Source organism: Babesia bovis, chromosome 3 (assembly GCF_000165395.2).
Source record: "Babesia bovis T2Bo chromosome 3, whole genome shotgun sequence".
Classification (NCBI taxonomy): domain Eukaryota; phylum Apicomplexa; class Aconoidasida; order Piroplasmida; family Babesiidae; genus Babesia; species Babesia bovis.
This window is the reverse complement of record NC_010575.1, coordinates 1,372,226-1,394,823: the sequence shown is the minus strand read 5'-3', so window position 1 is coordinate 1,394,823 and position 22,598 is coordinate 1,372,226. Positions and strand designations below refer to the sequence as shown.

The 22,598-nt window shown below is 41.6% G+C and overlaps 9 protein-coding genes across 10 annotated transcripts; 2 read left to right on the top strand and 7 right to left on the bottom strand.

Moving 5' to 3' along the window:
• Window positions 1–1,203: 1,203 nt before the first annotated feature.
• On the bottom strand, window positions 1,204–2,161 carry BBOV_III006480 (Spherical Body Protein 2 truncated copy 8 (SBP2)). Its single transcript, XM_001611727.2, has one exon. It carries the CDS (start codon window positions 2,109–2,111, stop codon window positions 1,254–1,256), a length of 858 nt encoding a protein of 285 aa, XP_001611777.1. The 5' UTR covers window positions 2,112–2,161; the 3' UTR covers window positions 1,204–1,253.
• Window positions 2,162–3,113: 952 nt separating this feature from the next.
• Window positions 3,114–4,547, bottom strand: BBOV_III006470 (uncharacterized protein). Its single transcript, XM_001611726.2, has one exon. It carries the CDS (start codon window positions 4,475–4,477, stop codon window positions 3,164–3,166), a length of 1,314 nt encoding a protein of 437 aa, XP_001611776.1. The 5' UTR covers window positions 4,478–4,547; the 3' UTR covers window positions 3,114–3,163.
• Window positions 4,548–5,930: 1,383 nt separating this feature from the next.
• Window positions 5,931–7,043, bottom strand: BBOV_III006460 (Spherical Body Protein 2 truncated copy 7 (SBP2)). Its single transcript, XM_001611725.2, has one exon. It carries the CDS (start codon window positions 7,001–7,003, stop codon window positions 6,131–6,133), a length of 873 nt encoding a protein of 290 aa, XP_001611775.1. The 5' UTR covers window positions 7,004–7,043; the 3' UTR covers window positions 5,931–6,130.
• Window positions 7,044–8,588: 1,545 nt separating this feature from the next.
• Window positions 8,589–13,589, bottom strand: BBOV_III006450 (ABC transporter family protein). Its single transcript, XM_001611724.2, has one exon. It carries the CDS (start codon window positions 13,297–13,299, stop codon window positions 8,629–8,631), a length of 4,671 nt encoding a protein of 1,556 aa, XP_001611774.1. The 5' UTR covers window positions 13,300–13,589; the 3' UTR covers window positions 8,589–8,628.
• A 205-nt stretch (window positions 13,590–13,794) lies between these two features.
• BBOV_III006440 (putative thymidylate kinase) lies at window positions 13,795–15,078 on the bottom strand. The gene is made up of 7 exons (XM_001611723.2): window positions 14,977–15,078; window positions 14,857–14,939; window positions 14,711–14,822; window positions 14,585–14,675; window positions 14,439–14,547; window positions 14,289–14,398; window positions 13,795–14,252 (listed from the first exon to the last, which is right to left on the bottom strand). The coding sequence occupies exons 1-7, from the start codon at window positions 15,042–15,044 to the stop codon at window positions 14,112–14,114; spliced, it is 714 nt and encodes a 237-aa protein (XP_001611773.1). The 5' UTR covers window positions 15,045–15,078; the 3' UTR covers window positions 13,795–14,111.
• A 59-nt stretch (window positions 15,079–15,137) lies between these two features.
• BBOV_III006430 (protein kinase domain containing protein) lies at window positions 15,138–17,110 on the top strand. Its single transcript, XM_001611722.2, has 2 exons — window positions 15,138–16,376; window positions 16,413–17,110. The coding sequence occupies exons 1-2, from the start codon at window positions 15,250–15,252 to the stop codon at window positions 17,083–17,085; spliced, it is 1,800 nt and encodes a 599-aa protein (XP_001611772.1). The 5' UTR covers window positions 15,138–15,249; the 3' UTR covers window positions 17,086–17,110.
• Window positions 17,099–19,233, top strand: BBOV_III006420 (uncharacterized protein; the record flags this gene model as incomplete). Of its 2 annotated transcripts, none has more annotated exons than XM_051767348.1 (2): window positions 17,099–17,590; window positions 17,936–19,233. In XM_051767348.1, exons 1-2 carry the CDS (start codon window positions 17,320–17,322, stop codon window positions 19,189–19,191), a joined length of 1,527 nt encoding a protein of 508 aa, XP_051623788.1. In that variant the 5' UTR covers window positions 17,099–17,319. The 2 variants fall into 2 exon arrangements, with proteins under 2 accessions (XP_051623788.1, XP_001611771.1); XM_001611721.1 differs by having other exon boundaries at window positions 17,177–17,590; window positions 17,969–19,191.
• Window positions 19,234–19,263: 30 nt separating this feature from the next.
• On the bottom strand, window positions 19,264–20,097 carry BBOV_III006410 (Protein tyrosine phosphatase-like family protein). The gene is made up of 3 exons (XM_001611720.2): window positions 19,817–20,097; window positions 19,555–19,779; window positions 19,264–19,520 (listed from the first exon to the last, which is right to left on the bottom strand). The coding sequence occupies exons 1-3, from the start codon at window positions 20,070–20,072 to the stop codon at window positions 19,285–19,287; spliced, it is 717 nt and encodes a 238-aa protein (XP_001611770.1). The 5' UTR covers window positions 20,073–20,097; the 3' UTR covers window positions 19,264–19,284.
• Window positions 20,098–20,223: 126 nt separating this feature from the next.
• On the bottom strand, window positions 20,224–22,148 carry BBOV_III006400 (putative glutamine--tRNA ligase). Its single transcript, XM_001611719.2, has one exon. The coding sequence runs from the start codon at window positions 22,028–22,030 to the stop codon at window positions 20,240–20,242; it is 1,791 nt and encodes a 596-aa protein (XP_001611769.1). The 5' UTR covers window positions 22,031–22,148; the 3' UTR covers window positions 20,224–20,239.
• Between the last annotated feature and the right edge of the window lie 450 nt (window positions 22,149–22,598).

Here is a 22,598-nt window from a genome sequence, read left to right as displayed (position 1 = left end):
TCAGGACATTGGAACCCAGATATATTGACACTCTTAATAGTTTCCATATAAGTATATGCGTCCTGGCAGACTTAGTAACATATTCAGTTAGGTATGGAAAAACATCTATAGTATCTGCCAATGCACAGCTTGAATGTCATTCCGTTTTTACATGGTGGATTTCCACCTGTAGGTGTTTGGGACGGTATTGGGTATGTCACTGTAAGACCGATTGACCATAAGACTACCACCATGTTGAATACAAAGTACTATATGATAGTGGCACAGTTGAAAAGAGTATCTCAGACAAACGCATAGGGTTTACAGGGTGACAACTTGGGTAACGTACCAGATATTGGAATAGGCCAGTGGCAACCATAGATTTCTACCCGGTCGTATTCCATATTGCCAATGGGCAACACATGACAGTGTCTACTAGGCATCACCATGATCGCCAAGCAATGATACAACAGAGGGATGAAGAAAGACATTTTATGCCGCCATATCATATAAGGTTCTGATCTATATGCTGTTGATTACGAGTCTAGTACAAGCAGCGCAAAGTAGGCTATGTTGACTAACATCCACAAATGGGTATAACAGTTAGTGATATTCATTGTATGGCCTGGATATTGAATGCTGCCACGTGCTATATGTAGATGTATCCGAGCTCATCATCGTTGCCGGCCATACTGCGTCGAAAATACCGGATCCCATCCGAACTCCGAAGTCAAGCGGCGCTAGGCCGGGATAGTACTGGGGTGGGGGACCGCCCGGGAACTCCTTTCGGTGCCGGCAGCCTATTTATTATGTGATACACATTGGTCACATATATGGCCAAATCAGTCACTATTGGTGCCTTGGGATGGTGTTTTGCACATTATTGTAGGTTTGTGCATCCACTTCCCATAGTTGTCCCTGGCATAACGGTTACCACCTTGGCCTATACAGAAGCCAATGTACCCTTGGCATACTATATTTAAACGGCATTTCGAGGGTTAGGCGTCTACGTGTTATACATTTTCTTATAACATTTGGCAAATGAACTCGGTTTTATCGTATATATTGCAACATATTATAAGGAATGTGTAACGCTAGACATGTGTATAAATGCATGATCAATGCAATAAGAAATTATACGCTCAACGTTTAAGTATATTGGCGTGAACCAATTGTTTTATTCCTTCTTTGAGAGCCGTGTCTCTAGCGCTGTGGAATCCACACTATCATTCAATACTGTTACCATTACTAAGAGGCATGACCTCTCCAATTAATTACCAAAATTTGTACCATGGCTTGGATTTTGGCTTTTTATCTTCGTTTTCTGGCGCTTTTCCTTTCAAATGGTTGTTTTCTGATGGATTCTGGTCCTTTGCACTGATCTTGCTCTTTATGGGTTGATCATCTTCGTCCTCTTCTTCCTCCTCTTGCTGTGATCTTCTTGTTTTCTTTGCACTGATCTTGCTCTTTATGGGTTGATCATCTTCGTCCTCCTCTTCATCTTCTTCGTCTACTCTTCCTCTTTGTTTTCGCCATTTAGCTACCATTTTTTTCATTTCTGCCTCCCGTATTTTGTCTTGCTCTTTTTCGATTCTATCGTTTAGAGCCTTGACATACTTGTCAAGAGCACTAGCTAGGTCTTCAGGTAGTTCACTAAGGTAGCTGTACTTTGATGCTTCTTGGGCGAGTTCAGCAGGTAGTTCTGATAGTAGCTGATCGAAAAAGGATATGGCGTCCAATAATTTCTGTCTTCTTAACTCTACTATACCTTCCCGGACGCTTGGTATCTCTTCTTCAGTCAACGTTATGGACAATAAACCTAGGCGTATATCGTGATCGATCAATCCGTAAATGTCTTGGTTTGTAAAGGACTTGCCCCTTGAGTTCACAATGGCCACTGCAGCAGGGTCGTGTGGAAGTCTGCCTATAATTGCTTCAAAATCATCGTTCTCAATATTACTCATCGCCTTATCCTCTCCATTCACATTAATCTCAGACTTCACTTCAGCCTCCTGTGGTTCCGAAACCTCATCACATAGGACATTTCCGCTGGCAGCACCTGCCACAACAAGGGCACCAGCAATCCACTTGGCAACCTTGCGGAAGCCGTTGTTACGCCTTGCTAGTTCCATACTTAACAAAATTGCAGATGATTCAAATATCTTCCTGCGGGATCCACTTGGTAAATGGTGTAATAATTGATAATGAATATATGGTGGTATGCACCTGGGGAATTGGACGATTCATGCATTGCATGTTATCACGGATCATTCAATCGTCGTCTATATTCGACAATGCGCCGTTTAATCACTACTTCAGCAGTAGTATGCCAGCTTGGACGCTGTCAATCCCGATGGTCTACAACCCTCCATGCTATATTCACTTAGCATTACATCCTTCCACAGTTTAGAAAACAGTTAGTGGCGTAATAGCCATTTAATCAATGGAAACCACAGTCATAAGAACATTCTAATTTTAACGGTTGGTCATTCATCTCTATTTCGTCCCATGAAGAGCTTTTTGACGTTATACGCTGCTCTGGTGAATTGTTTTTGTTAATACGTAAGCTCTGTTAATTATATGCCACGGCAAACGTAGCAGCAACCTAAATCCATAGTAGACGATATCGCAAAACATTGCACTATACCGCTTGAACTTCTGACGTACAGCCTTACATTTGATGACTCTGTTTACGTAGCTTTTATGGCGCCATTGAAGTGTCCTATCACTGTTACGGAGTTACAACGGATGCCACTACTGATGTCTGAGCAAAACAGTGTCCATTGTCAAGACGTTTCACATCACTGTAACCTTGGTCCCGTCAATGTCACCATAACATCGGTATACACCAGGACCATTGATGTGGCTATGTTCATCACAGCTCCAGTCTATAGACAATCCTGATAGTATACTGTGGAGCCACAAGATTATGCTGTGAATATTGATCACATCCAAATGTTGGTCTGTGCTTGACATGGTTATTGTGGTGCCACAGGTTACTGCTATATACGTGCCGTATTCGTAGAGTCGTAAATGCATATTAATACTTAATGAGTGAGATGGGGATTACCACATTGTGTAACAATAGCACAATGAGAGATGTAGCCTACAGTTAGTGGTTAGCACTATGTCAAATGGATACACTGAGGCTACCATATGTACACAAACAGATGATACCTTGAAGTCACGAGCACTCTACGGCTTTGCAGTCACTTTCCACGAGGTCATGTACATCTACGTTGACACAACTCTGTTCCCATATGCTAATGCTATAGAGCATCTTCACGTACGGGCACCGACATATCATGCTCAAGTCAAAATATGCATTGGGACCTTGGCTGCTCATACGCTTGAAAACCTCTCGCACGGTCTCTGTGTGAAACTCGTCATTGATATCAGTGTCATATACCTTCATCGTGTTCACCACCACGTATTCCCAGCCGTGAACAACGTGGTCAAACACCTCCACGTGCGTTACAAGCACGCCACTAGATTCATAAATAACAGTCTGGACTTGTGAGTTGATAACTCTTACGACTTGTTCGGGGTACGGAAACGGCACAATGCAGTATTGCCTGTACAGCCAGCAACCCCTCCTAAGGTTGGCTACAACAATGACCTCGGGCGAACTATTCTCAAACCTGGAAACGTCAATCTCAAGTTGACCTGTACTACTGGCGCCACCCGTTGGAATAGGGCGGACATTGCGGTATGAAGGGTCCAGTATGTGCTGTGCCTTGAACATACCGTTCACTACTAGAGGAAGGCTCAACGTGTAGTTACCTACGTAACCCTTATGTTTGATCCACAATGTAAATTGTTGCAATACTACGTCCACATGTACTCTAATACTGTGTGAGCTGATTAATGATTGGGAACTTCCAGGGGTTTGGTACAACCAGTCTATATTCATTATAGGGGATATCAGGAAAACATCATAAGATCCTCTTATACGGCTTATGCTGTCCCTGAATTTTGCATTGTAATGCCTAGCCAGACGGTATCGTATATTGGTTCCCTTGGTCGTCTTGATTACAAGGGGGTTCAACTTAATACTCCACAAGTCAATCATCAGTGATATGGGCCCATTTACAAAATCAAGCTTCCTCATGCGGTTAATCAATGTTAACTGGTCTTCCACAATCTCGAAATGCCTTATATGCCTAGATTCATTAGTAGTCCTATCCACATCGATGATGGACACAATCAGGCCAATGCCGCGCCTGTATTCCTGGACGTATACGTCCAATGAGTTGTTCATGCCAGACATATTGTTGAAGATTGTGAGGTTACCATATTTGACTAGGGTTATACTAGGTGTACTTGAATGTATCAGTCTGAATCGACCTCCACCATAGAAACTCCCTTCGAAACTCTCTACTGGGTAGGGGATAGTAGGTTGCATGAGATCCACTTCCAGAGCATATGATAGCCTAGGACATATAAGTAGCAAGCAAGTCCATATTGGGCCCATGTTTACTATGGACCTAACTGCCATTTAAATATATTGTAATTGAGGCATTCTAGACTGTACCTGGGGGTTTGCTTATTCTACGGTAGGCACTAACTCGATTTCGAATTATCGCTGTAACAGCTGATTGATAACTTGATGTACTAGATATCGTTGGCTGATAGCATTCACGGCACATTGTGTCACTGCTACAAAATATATTTACAATAATATAAACAACTTCATACCAAGTGCCATGAGACATCCCATAGTGTATATTACTCTGTGTTATTAGACTTGCCAGATTATTCATTGGAATATTACTCCAGGCAGAATAGTATACATCAGGACATTGGAACCCAGATATATTGACACTCTTAATAGTTTCCATATAAGTATATGCGTCCTGGCAGACTTAGTAACATATTCAGTTAGGTATGGAAAAACATCTATAGTATCTGCCAATGCACAGCTTGAATGTCATTCCGTTTTTACATGGTGGATTTCCACCTGTAGGTGTTTGGGACGGTATTGGGTATGTCACTGTAAGACCGATTGACCATAAGACTACCACCATGTTGAATACAAAGTACTATATGATAGTGGCACAGTTGAAAAGAGTATCTCAGACAAACGCATAGGGTTTACAGGGTGACAACTTGGGTAACGTACCAGATATTGGAATAGGCCAGTGGCAACCATAGATTTCTACCCGGTCGTATTCCATATTGCCAATGGGCAACACATGACAGTGTCTACTAGGCATCACCATGATCGCCAAGCAATGATACAACAGAGGGATGAAGAAAGACATTTTATGCCGCCATATCATATAAGGTTCTGATCTATATGCTGTTGATTACGAGTCTAGTACAAGCAGCGCAAAGTAGGCTATGTTGACTAACATCCACAAATGGGTATAACAGTTAGTGATATTCATTGTATGGCCTGGATATTGAATGCTGCCACGTGCTATATGTAGATGTATCCGAGCTCATCATCGTTGCCGGCCATACTGCGTCGAAAATACCGGATCCCATCCGAACTCCGAAGTCAAGCGGCGCTAGGCCGGGATAGTACTGGGGTGGGGGACCGCCCGGGAACTCCTTTCGGTGCCGGCAGCCTATTTATTATGTGATACACATTGGTCACATATATGGCCAAATCAGTCACTATTGGTGCCTTGGGATGGTGTTTTGCACATTATTGTAGGTTTGTTTACTCACGTCCCATAGTTGTCCCTGGCATGACTGTTACCACCTTCGACTACACAAAAGCCAATGTACCCTTGGCATACTATATTTAAACGGCATTTCGAGGGTTAGGCGTCTACGTGTTATACATTTTCTTATAACATTTGGCAAATGAACTCGGTTTTATCGTATATATTGCAACATATTATAAGGAATGTGTAACGCTAGACATGTGTATAAATGCATGATCAATGCAATAAGAAATTATACGCTCAACATTATGTACATCGGAATGAACCACTTGTTTTATTCCTTCGTTGAGAGCCGTGTCTCTAGCGCTGTGGAATCCACACTATCATTCAATACTGTTACCATTAGTAAACGGCATGACCTCTTCAATTAATTACCAAAATTTGTACCATGGTTTAGATTAAAGTTTACTTGGTAACTTTCAATATCTCCATTGTTTTCAGGTATTATGTATTAACTCCGTAGTTTTGTCAACCAATTATTCCTCTTCTTTGGACTCCTTACCCTCGTTTACACTATCATCACTCTCCTTTATGGCATCCTCTCTCTCTTCGGCTTCTTCTGTAACTTCAGTACTTCCCGGTGTGGCCGGTGTACCATCAACACTCTTCCCATCTTTTTCTTTATCATTAATCACAGTAGAGGGATCGACAGGATGTAAAAATGCATTGATTTTATCGATCAAAGTACCTGGGAATCCTTCGTAAATATCACATTTCATCATTTCATCTGCTAGGTTTTGAGGGACCTTTTCCAAAAGGCCAAAGGTAGTAGTATTCAGATGGCTCCATTTCACTTTTTCAGCTAAATCAGCTGGTAGTTTATCATAGGTTGCATAAGCGCCTGCTTTCACAGCAATGTCTTCTGGAAGAGATTCTAATATTCTGTTGAACTTCCTCATTTCACGTAATAATTCAGCCCTCCTGACGCCTAACATATGCCGGATTACTCCTTTTTTACCTGTCAAACCAGTTCGGTCTATAAGGTTGTCTATTTCTCTGTTAGTGTACTCTTTGCCAAGAGAGCTGACAAAACCTACAGCCTCCGGTTCTCTTGATATCTTCACATCTTGAGCAATAGCAGCTACATTTTTACCGGATTCATTTCCATGGTCTTTGGATTTAATGTCGGCGTGAGCAACATTTACATCAGCGCTCTTTGAATCTTTAACCTCGGTGTTAATTTCTTCATTCACATTAACCTCAGTGTTCACTTCACCAAGTTCAGCCTGTTGTGGTTCCGAAACCTCATTGCATAGGACATTGCCACTGGCAGCACCTGCCACAACAACTGCGCCGACAATCCACTTGGCAACCTTACGGAAGCCGTTGCTACGCCTTGCTACTTCCATACTTAACAAAATTGTAGGTGAGTCAAATATCTTCCTAAGGGATCCAGTTGGTAAATGGTGTAATAATTGATAATGAATATATGGTGGTATGCACCTGGGGAATTGGACGATTCATGCATTGCATGTTATCACGGATCATTCAATCGTCGTCTATATTCGACAATGCGCTGATTAATCACTACTTCAGCAGTGTGATGCCAGCTTGGACGATGCAAAGTCCAATGGTCTCTAACCCTCCATACTATAGTCACATACAACTAGATCCTTCCACAGTTTCCCAAACGGTTAGTGACGTAATAGCCGGTTAATCAATGGAAATCACAACCATAAGAACATTATAATTTTAGCGGTTGGTCATTCATGTCAATTCCGTCCCATGAAGCGCCTTTTGGCGTTATATGCTACTCTGGTGAAATACTTCTGTTAAAGTCAGTATTGCTTATGGTACTCTGTTCCAAACGTACCAGCAACCTAAATCCATAGTAGACGATGTAGCAAAACGTTACCCTATACCGCTTGAGCATCCGACGTACAGCCTTACATTTGATGACTGTTAATGTAGCCTATATGGCGCCATTGGAGTGATCTAACACTGTTACAGAGTTACAACGGATGCCACTACTGAGGTCTGAGCAAAACAGTGTCCATTGTCAAGACGTTTCACATCACTGTAACCTTGGTCCCGTCAATGTCACCATAACATCGGTATACACCAGGACCATTGATGTGGCTATGTTCATCACAGCTCCAGTCTATAGACAATCCTGATAGTATACTGTGGAGCCACAATATTATGCTGTGAATATTAATAACATCCAAATGTTGGTCAGTGCTTGACATGGTTATTGTGGTGCCACAGGTGACTGCTATATATGCTCCGTATTCCTAGAGTCGTAAATGCACATTAATACTTACTGAGTGAGATGGGGGTGCTATCACAGAATTTGTTTGCATTGATGTTTATTTTGTTGGCTGTGGAGTTACATTTATGTTCACATTCGTGGTAGATGCATCGTATCACTACTATTGTAGTATCCTACTGCTCATTCTCTATTTTGGATTATAGTATAACTCATTTAAAAGATTACAGAGTTTCGTGATATACATCCTCCTCCATGAATAACCGTTGACAGTTTATTATATAATTAATGGATACCCCTACACGTCAGAGTCATTCCCATCCTCATACTTGATGTGTTTTAAAAACAATGATGAAGTAACAACGGTAGATCCTCAGTCAGTTATGTATGTCAAACCGATTATATTTGCCATTATAATTGGGCAATGAAATAAAACTATACGTAATAACAGTCAATCGATAAGGTCAAACACTGAGGTATCGATATATTATTGTTCATATTAAATCTGTTAGAACTTTCGCAATGATAGTTCCAATATATTGCAACAAATGTATCCTACCCTATCTTCTTCATTGATTACAATGAAACGTGTAGTGGTCTTAGCATCAAAAATGGATAGGTGAATGTTAGGGTTATTCTAACAAAATCTTTATTATGATGATGGCCTATGATTTTTACATAGTTCAATTATGGATGGACTATTATCGCTGTCCACAACACCAAATTAAACAGAGTACGCTTATATAATATATTTCAAAGGTTGTACTACATATTTGGGGTATCAGTGAAATGTTCATTCAGGAGTTCTTCAACAGATTTATCTTCACTAACGTGCCCATCTTGTACGTACCACAGTCTCGAACAACATTGTAATGCATGACGATCATGAGCCACAATGAATGTGATACAATGTGAGAAGTAACGTCGTACTAGCGAGTTTATTGACTGTTCAGATGCAATGGCCGATGGCATATCTTCTATATCTAGGGCACCGTTATTTGTCCATGGAGGTTCATCAATGAGAAGGATGCGGAATGTATTACGATAGAGCACCAACCTTGCAAACATAAGTTGGCGCTGCTGTGATGAGGATAATAATACCTGACGATCGTTTGACGATTCTGGGTTCAAAATAATACAGGTACACTGTTCACATGGATTAGAAGTCAATGGCCCAAGCGGTGCAGCCAGGAAGAGTCTACGACGAGCAGTAATGTTGTCAGATATTAGCACGGTATCTAAGATTTCCGAACGTGAAAAAACGTTGACCAGGTCTGTCAATCCACAACGTTCTATGGAATCCATGATTTCATCATCGCAGTACATCATACGAGGATCGACAAAACGTCTCAGAGTCCAACCTTTAAATATGTAAGGCAATTGAGGCAATACTCCAATCAAATGCCGCAATATACGACGTGGAATCATGTTTATATCGTGTCCATTTAACATAACGGAACCTAATCTACCGGGCACTACATTTTGTATAACACTAAGCAATGTGCTCTTGCCAGCACCTGTACGGCCTATGATACCGATAACATCTCCTTTAACCGCGCCAGAACTTATGGGCTTTAACCGATATACTTTATTAATGGAATCATCCGATGAGTCGGCAACCACGGCGACACCACGCAATTCCAAAGTGGTGTTCGGTGACAGATAAGGCGAAGCATCTAACATATCTATTCTAGGTTTATATAAGAACCATCCATATACTGAAGTGTAACGTCGAAACTGGAAAAGACGATATTCCATCCGTCGTCTATGAAGCAATTGTTCCATTACTTCAGCATCGTCATAAATAACATTTTGTATTTCGTTTATCTCGAGTGTAACAGAAGGATCTGATTTATCAATTTCTGAATATTGAATACCATTTGAATGGCCAGCTCCAATTTCATTGCCAATTTGTCTGATATTTGAGCTGTCAGGCGATCTGGAGCCTGATATGATAGATTCATCCATGCTTTCAAATTTCTGCTTCAATGATACGCCTTCTTTCAAAAAGAAATCCTCAAATCGTCTTACAGAACACATGTACTTCTCTAAATGGGCATAATTGATGATCAACCACTGTAAACTATGACCGAAGCCCAGACACATTGACATTCCCACTCCCAGGTGTGCTACATTTAATTCAGTATGGCCCAAATAAGAACGCAATATAGGTATCGCTATGAAAATGGCAATCATCACCGATACACTGAGCCTTGTTATTAAGGATACCCATGTCGTATAAGCTGCCTTCAAAAACAGTGTACGGTAGTATTCTTCCGATCGTAACCGTACATCATTTAGCCACATTCTTTCTTTGCAAAAGCTGCGATATATTGAAGACCCTGAGATCACCTCGTTATATACGCTATTGACATTGCTATTTGCATCCAACATCAAGCGTTGCAAAATCTTTGCCGAACGCAAAACTTTGCGATGAACACAGAAGTACAATACTAAGAAGGTTACCAATGGCACTGGAACAGCGACAGGTACAATGTAGAATAAGCTTGCTAACTTAATCAAGAACGCAAGGAGAGAGAAAGTAGATTCATATAGGTAGCTGGCAATCATCTCGTCAATTATATGAATATCACTTGTGAGGAATGTCATTAAAGAACCTATACGTTCTTTGAATTCAAATTCCCCAAATGTTCTTTGAAAAATAGACTTAATTGCGAATGTATGAATACACCTGGAACCTTTCAAGCTTGTGGTGACTACCGAAAAAATCAATATAACAAAGCACACAAGCGACGACAAAGTCAACAATGTGATCCAGAAGTAATGTATTTGGTGATGTGACATTAGGGCTGCTATACTCTCAGATGATTTTACACGACGCATACCATCTACCCATCTGGCAGTCACCAAAAGTTTCAAGTTAACCATGACATTGCTTAATCCAAGAAATATCATCAGAACCGTGAATAACAAATGACTCACTGCATTTAAGTACACTCTATAAGCGCTCCACGTGTAGGAAAATGTCGTATTATCACATTCCTGACTATTCGATTGAGCGTCATCCATGTTGCCGAGATCGTTTGGGCTCACAGGGTCATTCATTTTTAATGATAGTAATGTGCCACAACTTAACCTTTGAGACATTCTATTAAATGAATGATAGGCGTTAGTTTCTTTGGGTAGATCTGAAATGGAATTCGTTTTATTTTCTACTGGATTGCGCTCATAACCAATTGCCTCAAGCTCTCTCAGCTGATTGTCTTCAATAACATAAATGCCCATCTTTACTAAGGATTTAGGCGAATCGCGTAGCATACCAATATCAAGCGACATGTTTGATATGGACATGACCACAGCAACATCATCACGTACCAATAATCCATCTATTCTATTGAATAGTCTGTATATAATGGTTTGGCAAACGACCATATCTAGTCCTTCTAATGGTTCATCTAGGCACATAAGGAAGCAACAACGGTTCTCCAGTTGTTCATTAGCTTTGCTGAATATCATATATGCATAAAGGGCCCTAGCCAGACCCACTCTAACACGTTGCCCACCACTCAGTGAGTAACCTTGCTCAGAAATGACACGTGAATCTCCGTCTGGCCAAGATTGTATATCTGATTCAAGTTCGACACTGCGTAACACTTGATTATAAACTTCTTCGTCAAAGGTGTAGCCAAAGGTGATAACAGATCGAATAGTCCCTCTTGGTAGCCATATATCTTGTGAGCTGTAAAAAATGGGCATACCAGTGGACAAGGGTGCCACTGCCATACTACCAGAAACCAAGGTCATTTCCCCAAGGATCGATTTAATAAAACTAGTTTTGCCGCTGCCTTGGTTACCAGTTATTATGCAAATATCTTTGCGTTTTAGTATAAAGTTCAGTGACTTCAGCAAAGGCATCGTATTGGGGCTTGCTTCATCCAACAATTGTTTCCGTGTTGAATAATAACTGAAAGATACATCTTTGAAGTAAACCAATGTATCAGCTGACATTTCGCTAGGTACAGTTTGTTGACCAACCCGTTCAGTATCATTTTCGTCCAAGCTTATGTCCAGATAAAAATTTGGTGAACAGTTGCGTAAAAATGATTCTACGCGACCATAGGAAGTGGCAGACTCGATGAATTGGCGAAAAGCTCTTGGCAGATGTTTACATGACACCACGATGTTAGTTATAATGAAAATCAGTGAGATAAGTTCACTCAATTGAAATTTCAATGCGCCTCCAGGTTCTACTCTTGTTACTTCCCTGTTGAAAACAAACACGAAAACCCAAAACAAAACTATCCCTACAGAACGTTCAACACTCCGAGATAGGAACCGTAAGAATAAACTAATCCTTAGCACCGACAGTTCGTCTTGACGGCTATATTCTATGGAGCGATAACATACATCATCCACTCCCATGGCAGTGCACAGTTCCAAATTTCCCAATACATCAGAGCTGACGGCTATACGTGAATCAACTGATTCCAGCGAATAATTTCGCAGAGATCCATTTATCAACTCTATGAATATCATAGAAACGACGGCAATAACTATGGTAATCGTAGGCAGCAGAATAGGGAAATCCATTACCGCCTTTACAAATGCCACGCCAGAAATAAAACTGCATAAAAATTTCACCAGAGATATGACAGAATCCACAGCTAATGTTATGGCAGTAGCATCCAGAACCATGTGAGTATACATGCTTGGGGGCAGTTCACGGTTTTGATGACGTTGAGCAGGACAGGACAGTGAATTCCTTGAGCATTTGTTTTCAAAGCCATCATTGTAATGCAACACACGATTGCACGACTCCATATTATCACGCGATTTAAGTGTCAGAGAATAGTTTCTACGGTAACACAATCCATGTTGAAACAATGTGATAGCTATGGAAGCTTCCATGCATATTTGCAACCTGCTGACGTACAATTGTACATGCTGGTCCAGAGTAGAGTGTAAGGATTCAACCAGAACCACTACCATCACAATAGCAGCAATCTTCCCAAGGGACCGCGTGTGCATTTCGGAATCAGAGGAAAGAATATCAAACAGATACTTCAAGAGAATAGCTGTAGTCATACTGATTATACTTACGCAGACGCTACCAAGCAACGTTAACAACCCACGGCGCCAAAATGTTAGAACCATTGCTCTCAAAAAGATGGTGTGATTGCAACTATTTTTCTGGCCCTTCGATGTTGACTCCGAAGCTCTGGACTCGGTGAGCTCCAATTGCAAAACACCATCGCTGATGTATTTGGAGAATGTTTGTTGCCATTCGGAAAGTCGGTCAGCTTTGGGTAGTGGATGAAGGGATTCCAGGTCACATTTACCTTTAGCAATATAATCTACCCATCCATATACCCATGACATACACAAGTATCTTAGCGGATGCAGGTCATCGTAATAATATAACTTCCTGAAGGTACCAGGGGTATCCCCTTTGCGTGACCATCTCTTGAATATCATTGCGATTCTCTGCGCAAACCTGTGTAAACCTACTACGTGTCTGCGAGCACGTAATATGGTACTGATTGTTGAAGAACATGTGTGTTTGCAGGATCATGAATAACCATCGTTGTTAGAAAGCAGTTATTGATAACTCCGTCCTTTTAAACTTATCGCTGATGATTTCCCCAATGAGATTAATACTTGTTGATTGATATTCCTTGTTAGACACTCACCGTCGTTTCATATTGGTTGATCATGTGCTACACCTACTTATAATTCACATATGCATCATACAAATTGATTCACATCATGGCATACGTATTATATTAAAATATATGAGACCAAAGATCTATATTTGTAGATCGTGACCTGCCTCTTTAACCACAATCACCATGTATGTAGAATCCTGATGTGCAGCTGTAAAGCTAACCCTCACAATTCCACATTTTCACGGTTTTTAGCACTTTTGGCATTTAATGCGTTGTATATACACACAAGAGACTAGATGTGAGTTTCATATTAACAATGTGTTGAAAATAAGACCGTTTCGGTGAGCAATAGTCGTCATGGCGATGTATCCAAAAGCGTGTAATGATCTCCTCCATATCAGTCAGTTTCTGCTGGTGAATATTGTGACATGATACAATATATTGGAGATAGCTTGGTGCAGAATCGACGAAATCAATCACCATTATGATGTGTCCCGATCCAGGCAGTGCCATACATCAACTTTGAAATGTGACAATCAGGGAAGGTTCCTTATTAGACAACCTCCCCAAAGAGACAAACGCTTTTGCATATATGCATGAGTGCAATCGACGCATATATAATTAAAATGGTGGGACGAGATGAACATCTTTATTTGTTTCAATGGTTACATCCTTGGGCAAATGTAGTTCAGCATCATGGAGACGTCGCGGTTCAGACTGCAACACGCTTGCGACCCTCTCATATATGGCTTTAGATAATACCTGTGTTTATATGGTATAAATAGTTCGGTTGCATACCTCTTGTGGCAGCGTAGCATCGTACTTATGCCAATATGGTAGAGAGCTAAACTCTTCATACACTCGGCGTACTGCTTCCAATTTGCCTTCCTGCTCATATCTTTCATCGCCTATAAATATTAGCAATTCTATATAAAAGAGCGGACCTACCGAAATTGCTACGTGCGGCGCTTACAGCCGCTGGATTGTCGAGATAAACCACTAGATCTGGACTTAACAACCCATCATCAGCTGTAATGCACCACTCATATGACAGATTCTAATGACAGATGACTAAACGGTTATGTTTATGTTACCTCGGCTCCAACGGAGTAGGCAACTCCAGAAAAAGCATATCTGTCTACAATGATATGTGTGCCAGAAACCAATGTAGCGACAATTTCCTTCCTACGATGATATATACAGTTTATATTCATACTTACATCATCTCCCATCTATTTGCGGAGAAAAGAAGGTGTATACATCGTCGAGAACGGACAGCGCCATGAGAGGCTAGGTGTGTTGCTAACATTTTACCGCATTCTGTCTCATAACCTACACCGTATGACCGTTTAAACGTAACACATACAAGGGAATTTTAGAAGTTTGTGGTCGATTCCTTTATCGGTTAGCTTCTGTGAGAGTAACTTCACTTGTGTTGACTTCCCCGACCTGAAAGTATGTATACTTCCAGTAGACATTCACACACCTGTCTATTCCCTCGAACACCAGGAGCTTTCCAAGCAGAAGCACCTTTTCACGTGGATTCCGTGACATTTTTTGTCCTGGAATAGAACATCTTTGACATATGGATGGGGATCGGTTGGCGCAAGCATGTACTAGGTATGCCGTCACACACAGGTTAGCAGCGTTGTAGTTGATAAAAACTGGTTTATATTTATCCCAACTTCTCTAAATGATAATAGGAATTAATATGTGTGCTTAGGCGAAGCACAGTTGGGGTGTACCCTTCAGCGGCGATATGAACTTGTTAGGGTGTACGTATACTCACGATAGGGGTGATCCCACCAGGGAACTTCGTAAAGATGTGGAGAACGGTAGAAAGACTAGTGGCAAAGGCAATTTCTTTGTGGAAGGGCCAAACAATCTTCCGGGTTATAACAGTCGGCTTTCTAACAGATCAATAAGGGACGATGGCCTAATGGGTACCGATAATAACGCTGCAAATATAGACCATTGCATGGAAGGTTTGGCTCAGGCACCTAGAAGGGCTAGTGTTCGAGGATGTGACCTTTTGGGCGATATGGAACTTGACGATTTGACCACTTATGATGATGAATTAGCGAAAGAAGCTGAAAGCTCAACTAGGTTTGACTTCAGGGGTTCAAGTTACTTTGGATACTCTGAGAGTAATGGAGTACGCAGTATCACTGATGTGTTGTCGTTTGACAAGCGGCTTGGCCAAGGTGTTTATGGCGATGTCTTTCTGTGCCACTTACGTGCAGACCGCACAAAAAAGTTTGCGGTAAAACGTATACAGCAGGCACCATCTCCTATTGAAAAAATTTTTGGTTTAGATCAGAACATTATAAAGGAGTTGCACGCCCTCAGGGCGCTGAGGCGTCCACATGCCAATATCGTAAGACTGTATGATTTTTGCTCTGCTATGGAGACTGTAGTTCCGCGCAATTCCTCCAAATCGGATCGTAAAGAAAACAAGCGCAAATGTATTGCCTTTTACTTAATATTTGAGTTGTGTGATATGGATCTTAACCACTTTGTTAAGGAGTTATCCCTCAAGTATAAATCGCATGAAGTGGATCTATTTAGTAGTACGAGTGATCATACCGAAGGAGAGTACAATATCCAGGATATTATAAATCAATGGTCAACTCTATACCTTAAGAAGCGTAAGGAAGAAGTGCGCCCAGATGGTCTATCTGGGACTTCCATTAGGAGTGAGCGTATTCCACTTCCTGGCCTTCACGAGGACATTGTCAAGGTCATCATGTACCAAATGTTACAAGGATTGGCCTACATACATTCAAATCGCATTATTCATAGGGACATCAAACCACAAAACATTCTAATAAAGAAATCTAACGGGCTTATCAACACTCATGAAGCGCTTAGTTCACCATGTGAATGGTAAGCGTAGCTATTGTCTCATTCATTTTTACGTAGGCAAGTTAAGATAGGTGACTTGGGATTGTCCACTATAATACCTGCACGATACCTCACTACTATGACTGAAGAGGTTGTGACATTGCTATACCGACCACCGGAGTTATTACTGGGTGACTGCAAGTACACCACGGCGGTTGACATATGGTCCACTGCTGCTAGTGTGGGAGAATGCTTACTTGGGAAGCCTATGTTCCGTGCCAGGACTGAGTTCAGTGTCCTCATGCGTATAATGTGCACCGTTGGAGCGCCTAATCTGGATGAGATGCCTGATTTCGCTAGGCATTTAAAGCATCTAACGGACAGCATGCCAAAGATTGAGCGGGATGGTAGGGCATCTCTGAGGAAGATGTTTACAGATCACTTTGGTCGGCAGCTTATCAGCGAAACGGGTCTTGATTTATTCTATAACATGTTGCAATTCGTTCCTGAAAAGCGCATCACTGCTGCGCAAGGGCTTAGGCACCCGTGGTTTGATGATATAGATTCTCTTTTGCAGCCATCCATTGCCAAATCATACGACAACTTTGAAAGGGTATTCCCAAAGGGTCAGAGGGACATGCTGCCTCTGCCATTTCGCGGCGATTTGTCAGAATATCAGCGGCAATTACGCAAGGCTAATTTAAAGGAGACTTCAATTGATGACCCTTATGTCCAATTCGTCTTTCCGTGATTTGCCATATGTCGCGCTTAGTGAGGAGTGCAGCGTGACGTGCACGTGCGAGGGGCCACACTCCACAATATTATTCTACACACTGGTCTTCATTAATCTTCAAAAGTATTTTAAGGTTGATTTCAAAGCGCAAAACGTCCGGGTAACATTAGCACCTCTACACATCTCGGTGGCTCTGACCTGTTGGTTATGAATCATTGAGATCCGGTTATGTGGCTATATGATTAAAACGCGATGGAGTCGGATGAGTTGATTGCAAAACGGAATGGACTTAGAAGAATCTCAAAAACACCGACCACTCCTAAGCACCCTGGACTCGTCAACAGGGAGTTCCCTCCTATTAAAAAGGAAGCTCCACCTCCCAGGTTTAAGTCATTTCACGATTACTATTTGACTCAAGGGAAGCATCATAATCGTGATTTTTTAACTGCACAGCGAGCATATAACGCTTCACTTCAAGGTCATGTTCCACACATCCCGAATCACGTAGTCCAATCGAATACAGGTATGTGTTGTATGGCTACACATTGGTGTGTTATGTTATCTACCAGTTATTATATGAGTGCGGTGTATTTAAATGGGTTGGTTTGGTATTGATCAGTGGCCAGGTAATTTATGTTATGTTGGCCGGTGGTGATTCATTGGTATATCACTTAGAAATAGACCTTAGGGCTTCCAGGCCCTTTATATGATGCCGTATAGTTGTCAATTTGCGTGATTTACATATCGAGTTACTTTACCCTGCGTATTAGTTGGGCGTGGTCATATGCCATCTACACTTCTATTGCTGTATGTACTTCACTAGATAAAATGTGTCTTTCTATATTTATGCGCCGCAAAAAGGGCACAGGAAAATGCGATCCACCCTCTAATAAATTTGCAGATGATGCGCCCAGTCGTTTATCTGCGAGTTACAAATGTTACGATGAAAAGGAACTCAGCGTTGTATTGAAGGGCCACGTTAAACGACTTTGCAATTACTTTCAAAATGCAGTGCCAAACAAGCAGTACGCAAGTACCATCAAAGCTATGGTTGAGAAATCCAAGCCCCGTTCCCTAGCTAACTTGCCTCGCTCTGAATCATCATGTAGTACAACCAACAGCTATCAGCCACAAAAGGAAATGGATGTTGCTGAAATGTTGAATAACATGCGAATACCAGCTGTTGGAATCATAGATCTTGCGCAACATTTTGCCAAAAGGAAGTCTGGTTGTGCAATGCCTTCCACGGAACAAGAGGCCCTGGAGTTCCTCGAGCACGAGGGCATCGCATACAACAATGCTGTCATGTTAATGGAATCCACAAAGCGTGCTGGTGTGGTCAAGAAGGTGTTCAATTGGCGATCTGCGATGCAGGCTATCTGTACAGGTGACACTAAAGTTGAGACCTTATCTGGTTCCTATGTCAATCGTGAAGAGATCATCAGGGTTGATTTACCGCTTCCATTAGATCCAGATATGTGTGAATTCCTTCGTAAGCGTGGTTTTGTAATAGGTAAAAACGGTATGCCTATTCTTGAAACGGATGACGTTATGGAATTTGACGGCATCAAGTTTTTCGTTATGCCTTGCTATGACCCTGTAAAGGATGCAAGCACTCGTCAGAGTTCCACTGTCTCTGATGTATCGTTGGATTTGAAGACCGGTCCCATTTTACCTGAAGTATCTCACGATCCTGATACTTTGAAGGTCTATGATTTAAAGATAAACAAGGTTACCACTGACAATGACTTGACGGCTAACGATTCTGAATTTGACAATTGTGTGCCATGTGTGAAGCGTTCAGATTCTTTTGATATGCGAGAGGACAGTTTGGATGCGTTTACAAACCACATATTTGGGTATGCCGAGCCTCATAACCTTGACAAGGTTCTTGATGATCTTCGTCGTCTTTTACCGGAGGAGTGTGATGGTAAGGAAGGGAGTGACGATTTGTTGATTACCGACCCGAATGAGCAGAATGTAGAAGGTTTCGAATGGTTTTTGAATAGCCCTGAGGGTGTTCACTCCGCGTCGGTTAAAGATGCTGCAAACCTTGACGACGAACCGTTGACAGACGTTGATTACGATGTCATTGACCAATTTCGATGGATGAAAGCAGTGTAGTTCACATGCATCTAGCGTTCCCTCTATACAGAGCGTATTTTACACTTTCACGACAACATGCATTTTATTATTAATGTCGCGATATTTAAAATATTAGAGATCTTTCAGTTTGCGATTACGCAATTTTAGACAGTAGAAAATGAGTGCGGACGGCACCATCACAAATGGCAGCACGTTGTATATAAGATAAACATCGATCTCGAAGTTGTATATGTTTGGCATCCTGCTAGGAAATTCCCTAGCTAGTGGGTTAGTTTGGAGTAGGGTTGCTGATGTGCGAAGCAAGAAAAGCTCTTCGAATGCAATGAGTGGGTAGAGCAATAGAAACACTAGACATAATGACACTCGACAAATCAGACTTACCTTTATGAGAAATCCATTCTAAAATGCCATGTCTAGACCCTTTACGAGCATATAAAGCATCAAGACATCTTAGAATACTTAGGAGTGTCCATCCACTAACTACTATTAGTAATGCTCTAAGGGACACAGCTCCTTTGAGCAGTGGTAGGGCGGTAAAGTAAACCGCAACTACTCGAATGCATTGTTCCAGTGCCAAAAGGCAAAGTGCACCTTTTACTTGGCCATCTGTGTTGACTCTAGCGGTTAGTATTGTGTGACTTACCGAAAAAAGCGTACACAGCCGTTAGACACTGTGCAATCAGTCCGCATTGGAAGAAGGGTCGAATGTAATTCCAAAATTCAGATGGGTTAGTGTTTGCAATAGTTGTTATGGATGGCCATTTTCCTTTTTCTAGTCTTAGAAAATACGTCAGCAACAATAGCTCCACGCTTAGCCATATACACAGCGATGAGATGTAGTGGAGCAACACTAGTTTGCCGTACCACGTTGTACGTGGCGGCAGCTGTGATTCATACATTGACGTATACTGTGTAATTGAATCCACTTGACTGGCTATGGGCGTTCTTACCGCACCATATGCATATACACACCGTTAGCTTTCACGAGATATACACTTATTTATGCACCAATACAACGGCATTGCACTAAATATCAAAACATAATATATTTAAAAGATATTTTCAGTTATGAAGCATGCTTCATGCGTCTAGCGGCTGCCTCTAGGCGGCGCTGACGCTCGCGCTCCTTATGTTCCTTTTTCATGCTGTCTACTTCGAACTTATCTGGTATTCCTACTGTAAGGTTGAATACAGTGTGAGAATCGGTGGAATCAGGGTCCTTAGTGAAGTAACCATGTCGCTCGAAGTGTATGGGTTCACCTACTTCCAAATCGGCTGCGGCTCGTTCACATAGACTATGCTCGTAAATGTGCATTGAATTTTGGTTAAAGTTCTTGATCCAATCATCTTTCTCTACAACTCCTTCTTTGGGATCTGGCTTGGTGAAAAGGCGTGAATACCACCTTATTTCGGCAGGCTTTGAATCCTTTTCATTTAACCAATGGATGGTAGCCTTTACTTTGCGTCCATCGGGTGGCGCCGCTCCACCTTTAGTGCTAGGATCGTATGTGCATATTAGCTTTTCAACCTTGTCATTGTTTTTAACAAAATTAATGCACTTGATCCAGTAGCAATGACGTAGCCTAACTTCGTTGCCTACGAACAATCGGTGGAAACCTGTCGAAGGTTCTTCCATGAAATCTTTGCGGTCAACGTAAAAGCGTTTACCAAAGGTAAGACGGCGATTTCCCTCTGCACCATCCACTTCAACAACTTCTTCGAAGTCCTCCGGTAAATTTTCAATTTCAACCAGCAGAGGGTCTATAACCGCAAATAGTCGTACGGCATTCTCATTCATAACCTCCCGCATACAATCTTCTAATAGCTCAATTTGTATCAAATTTTCACGTTTAGCAACTCCAACCTTGCGGCAGAAACGTCGAATTGCAGCTGCAGGGCACCCGCGCCTTCTCAAACCTGATATGGTAGGCATACGTGGATCATCCCAGCCTCGTACCAAACCTCGTTTAACTAATTGTATTAACAACCGTTTGTTCATTACACAGTAAGTCAGGTTAAGTCGCGCATATTCAATCTGCCGTGTTGGAGGAATTTCCAGCTTCTCCTGGAACCAGTCGTACAAAGGTCGATGATTCTCAAACTCCACCGTACAGATGGAGTGGCTGATATTCTCAAGGCTATCACATTGACCGTGGGCATAATCGTACATGGGATATATAATCCACTGGTCACCTGTATTAACGTGGGTTGCACGAATAATTCGGTAAAGAATAGGGTCACGCATGTTCATGTTACCGGAAGCCATGTCTATCTTGGCGCGCAACGAGCAATAACCATCGGGGAACTCTCCCGCTCGCATCTTTTCGAAGAGATCAAGATTTTCTTCGATGCTGCGGTTACGGTATGGTGATTCCTTTCCTGGTTCTGTAATGCTTCCCCTTGTCTCACGTATTTCCTCGACACTTTGATCGTCTACATATGCTAGCCCCTTTTTAATTAGCAACACTGCCCATTCATATAACTGTTGGAAGTAGTCTGATGCGAAATAGAGGTGTTCACCCCAATCGTAACCTAACCATTGCACATCCTTCTTGATGGAGTCGATATAGATGATATCTTCCGTCGTAGGGTTTGTATCATCAAACCTTAGGTGTGTACGTCCTCCGAATGCCTTTGCCAATTCAAAGTTTAGACAAATTGATTTCGCGTGTCCAATGTGCAAAAACCCATTTGGCTCTGGAGGAAATCGTGTGATAACTTTTTTTATACGACCTTCTGCCACATCACTTTCAACTATTTTGTAAATGAAATTGGTACGATCGCAATCATCGTCTACAATGTCCACTGGGTTGGTGTCGATGCCAGAAACAGGTGAATCAGGAACAACGGCACTCATTATGGTACGTGATGAATGTTTGTTAAAATACTTCACATGCCAGAAATTTGCGAAATATAGCTGATATTCCACGTGATCTAAACGCCATTAATGTTAGAGTGAGTAATTTTGACTGGTAAGTGCGCCACTGTGAGCAACTATGGCCTGTGAAATGGGGGCTACAATCATTATAAAGAAAGGAACATACACCGTTATCTAGCTTCAAAATAGACTACAATTCTTATATATACTATCCCAGGATGTATCCTGTTGACCAAGTTACTCTGCATAAGTGTGTTATAATTACGGACTACAGCTATTTCATTGTTATGTCCAGTATTGTTTTCTTATAGTTAACTGTTACGCTACTGATGATTACAGCACATACCAGACATGACCTAAGGTTACACATTAGGCGATGGCAGTTAAATAATTAACTGTCAAGCTACAAATTGTACCTATATCCACTGTGCGTGCATATGGTCAAAAATGTCCCTAGATATAACTTTAATCAAACACAATAGGCATTGAGTGGCTGTATGTTGATTCACGATATTATGTTAATGTTATTGCTTAATTATTCGTTGTA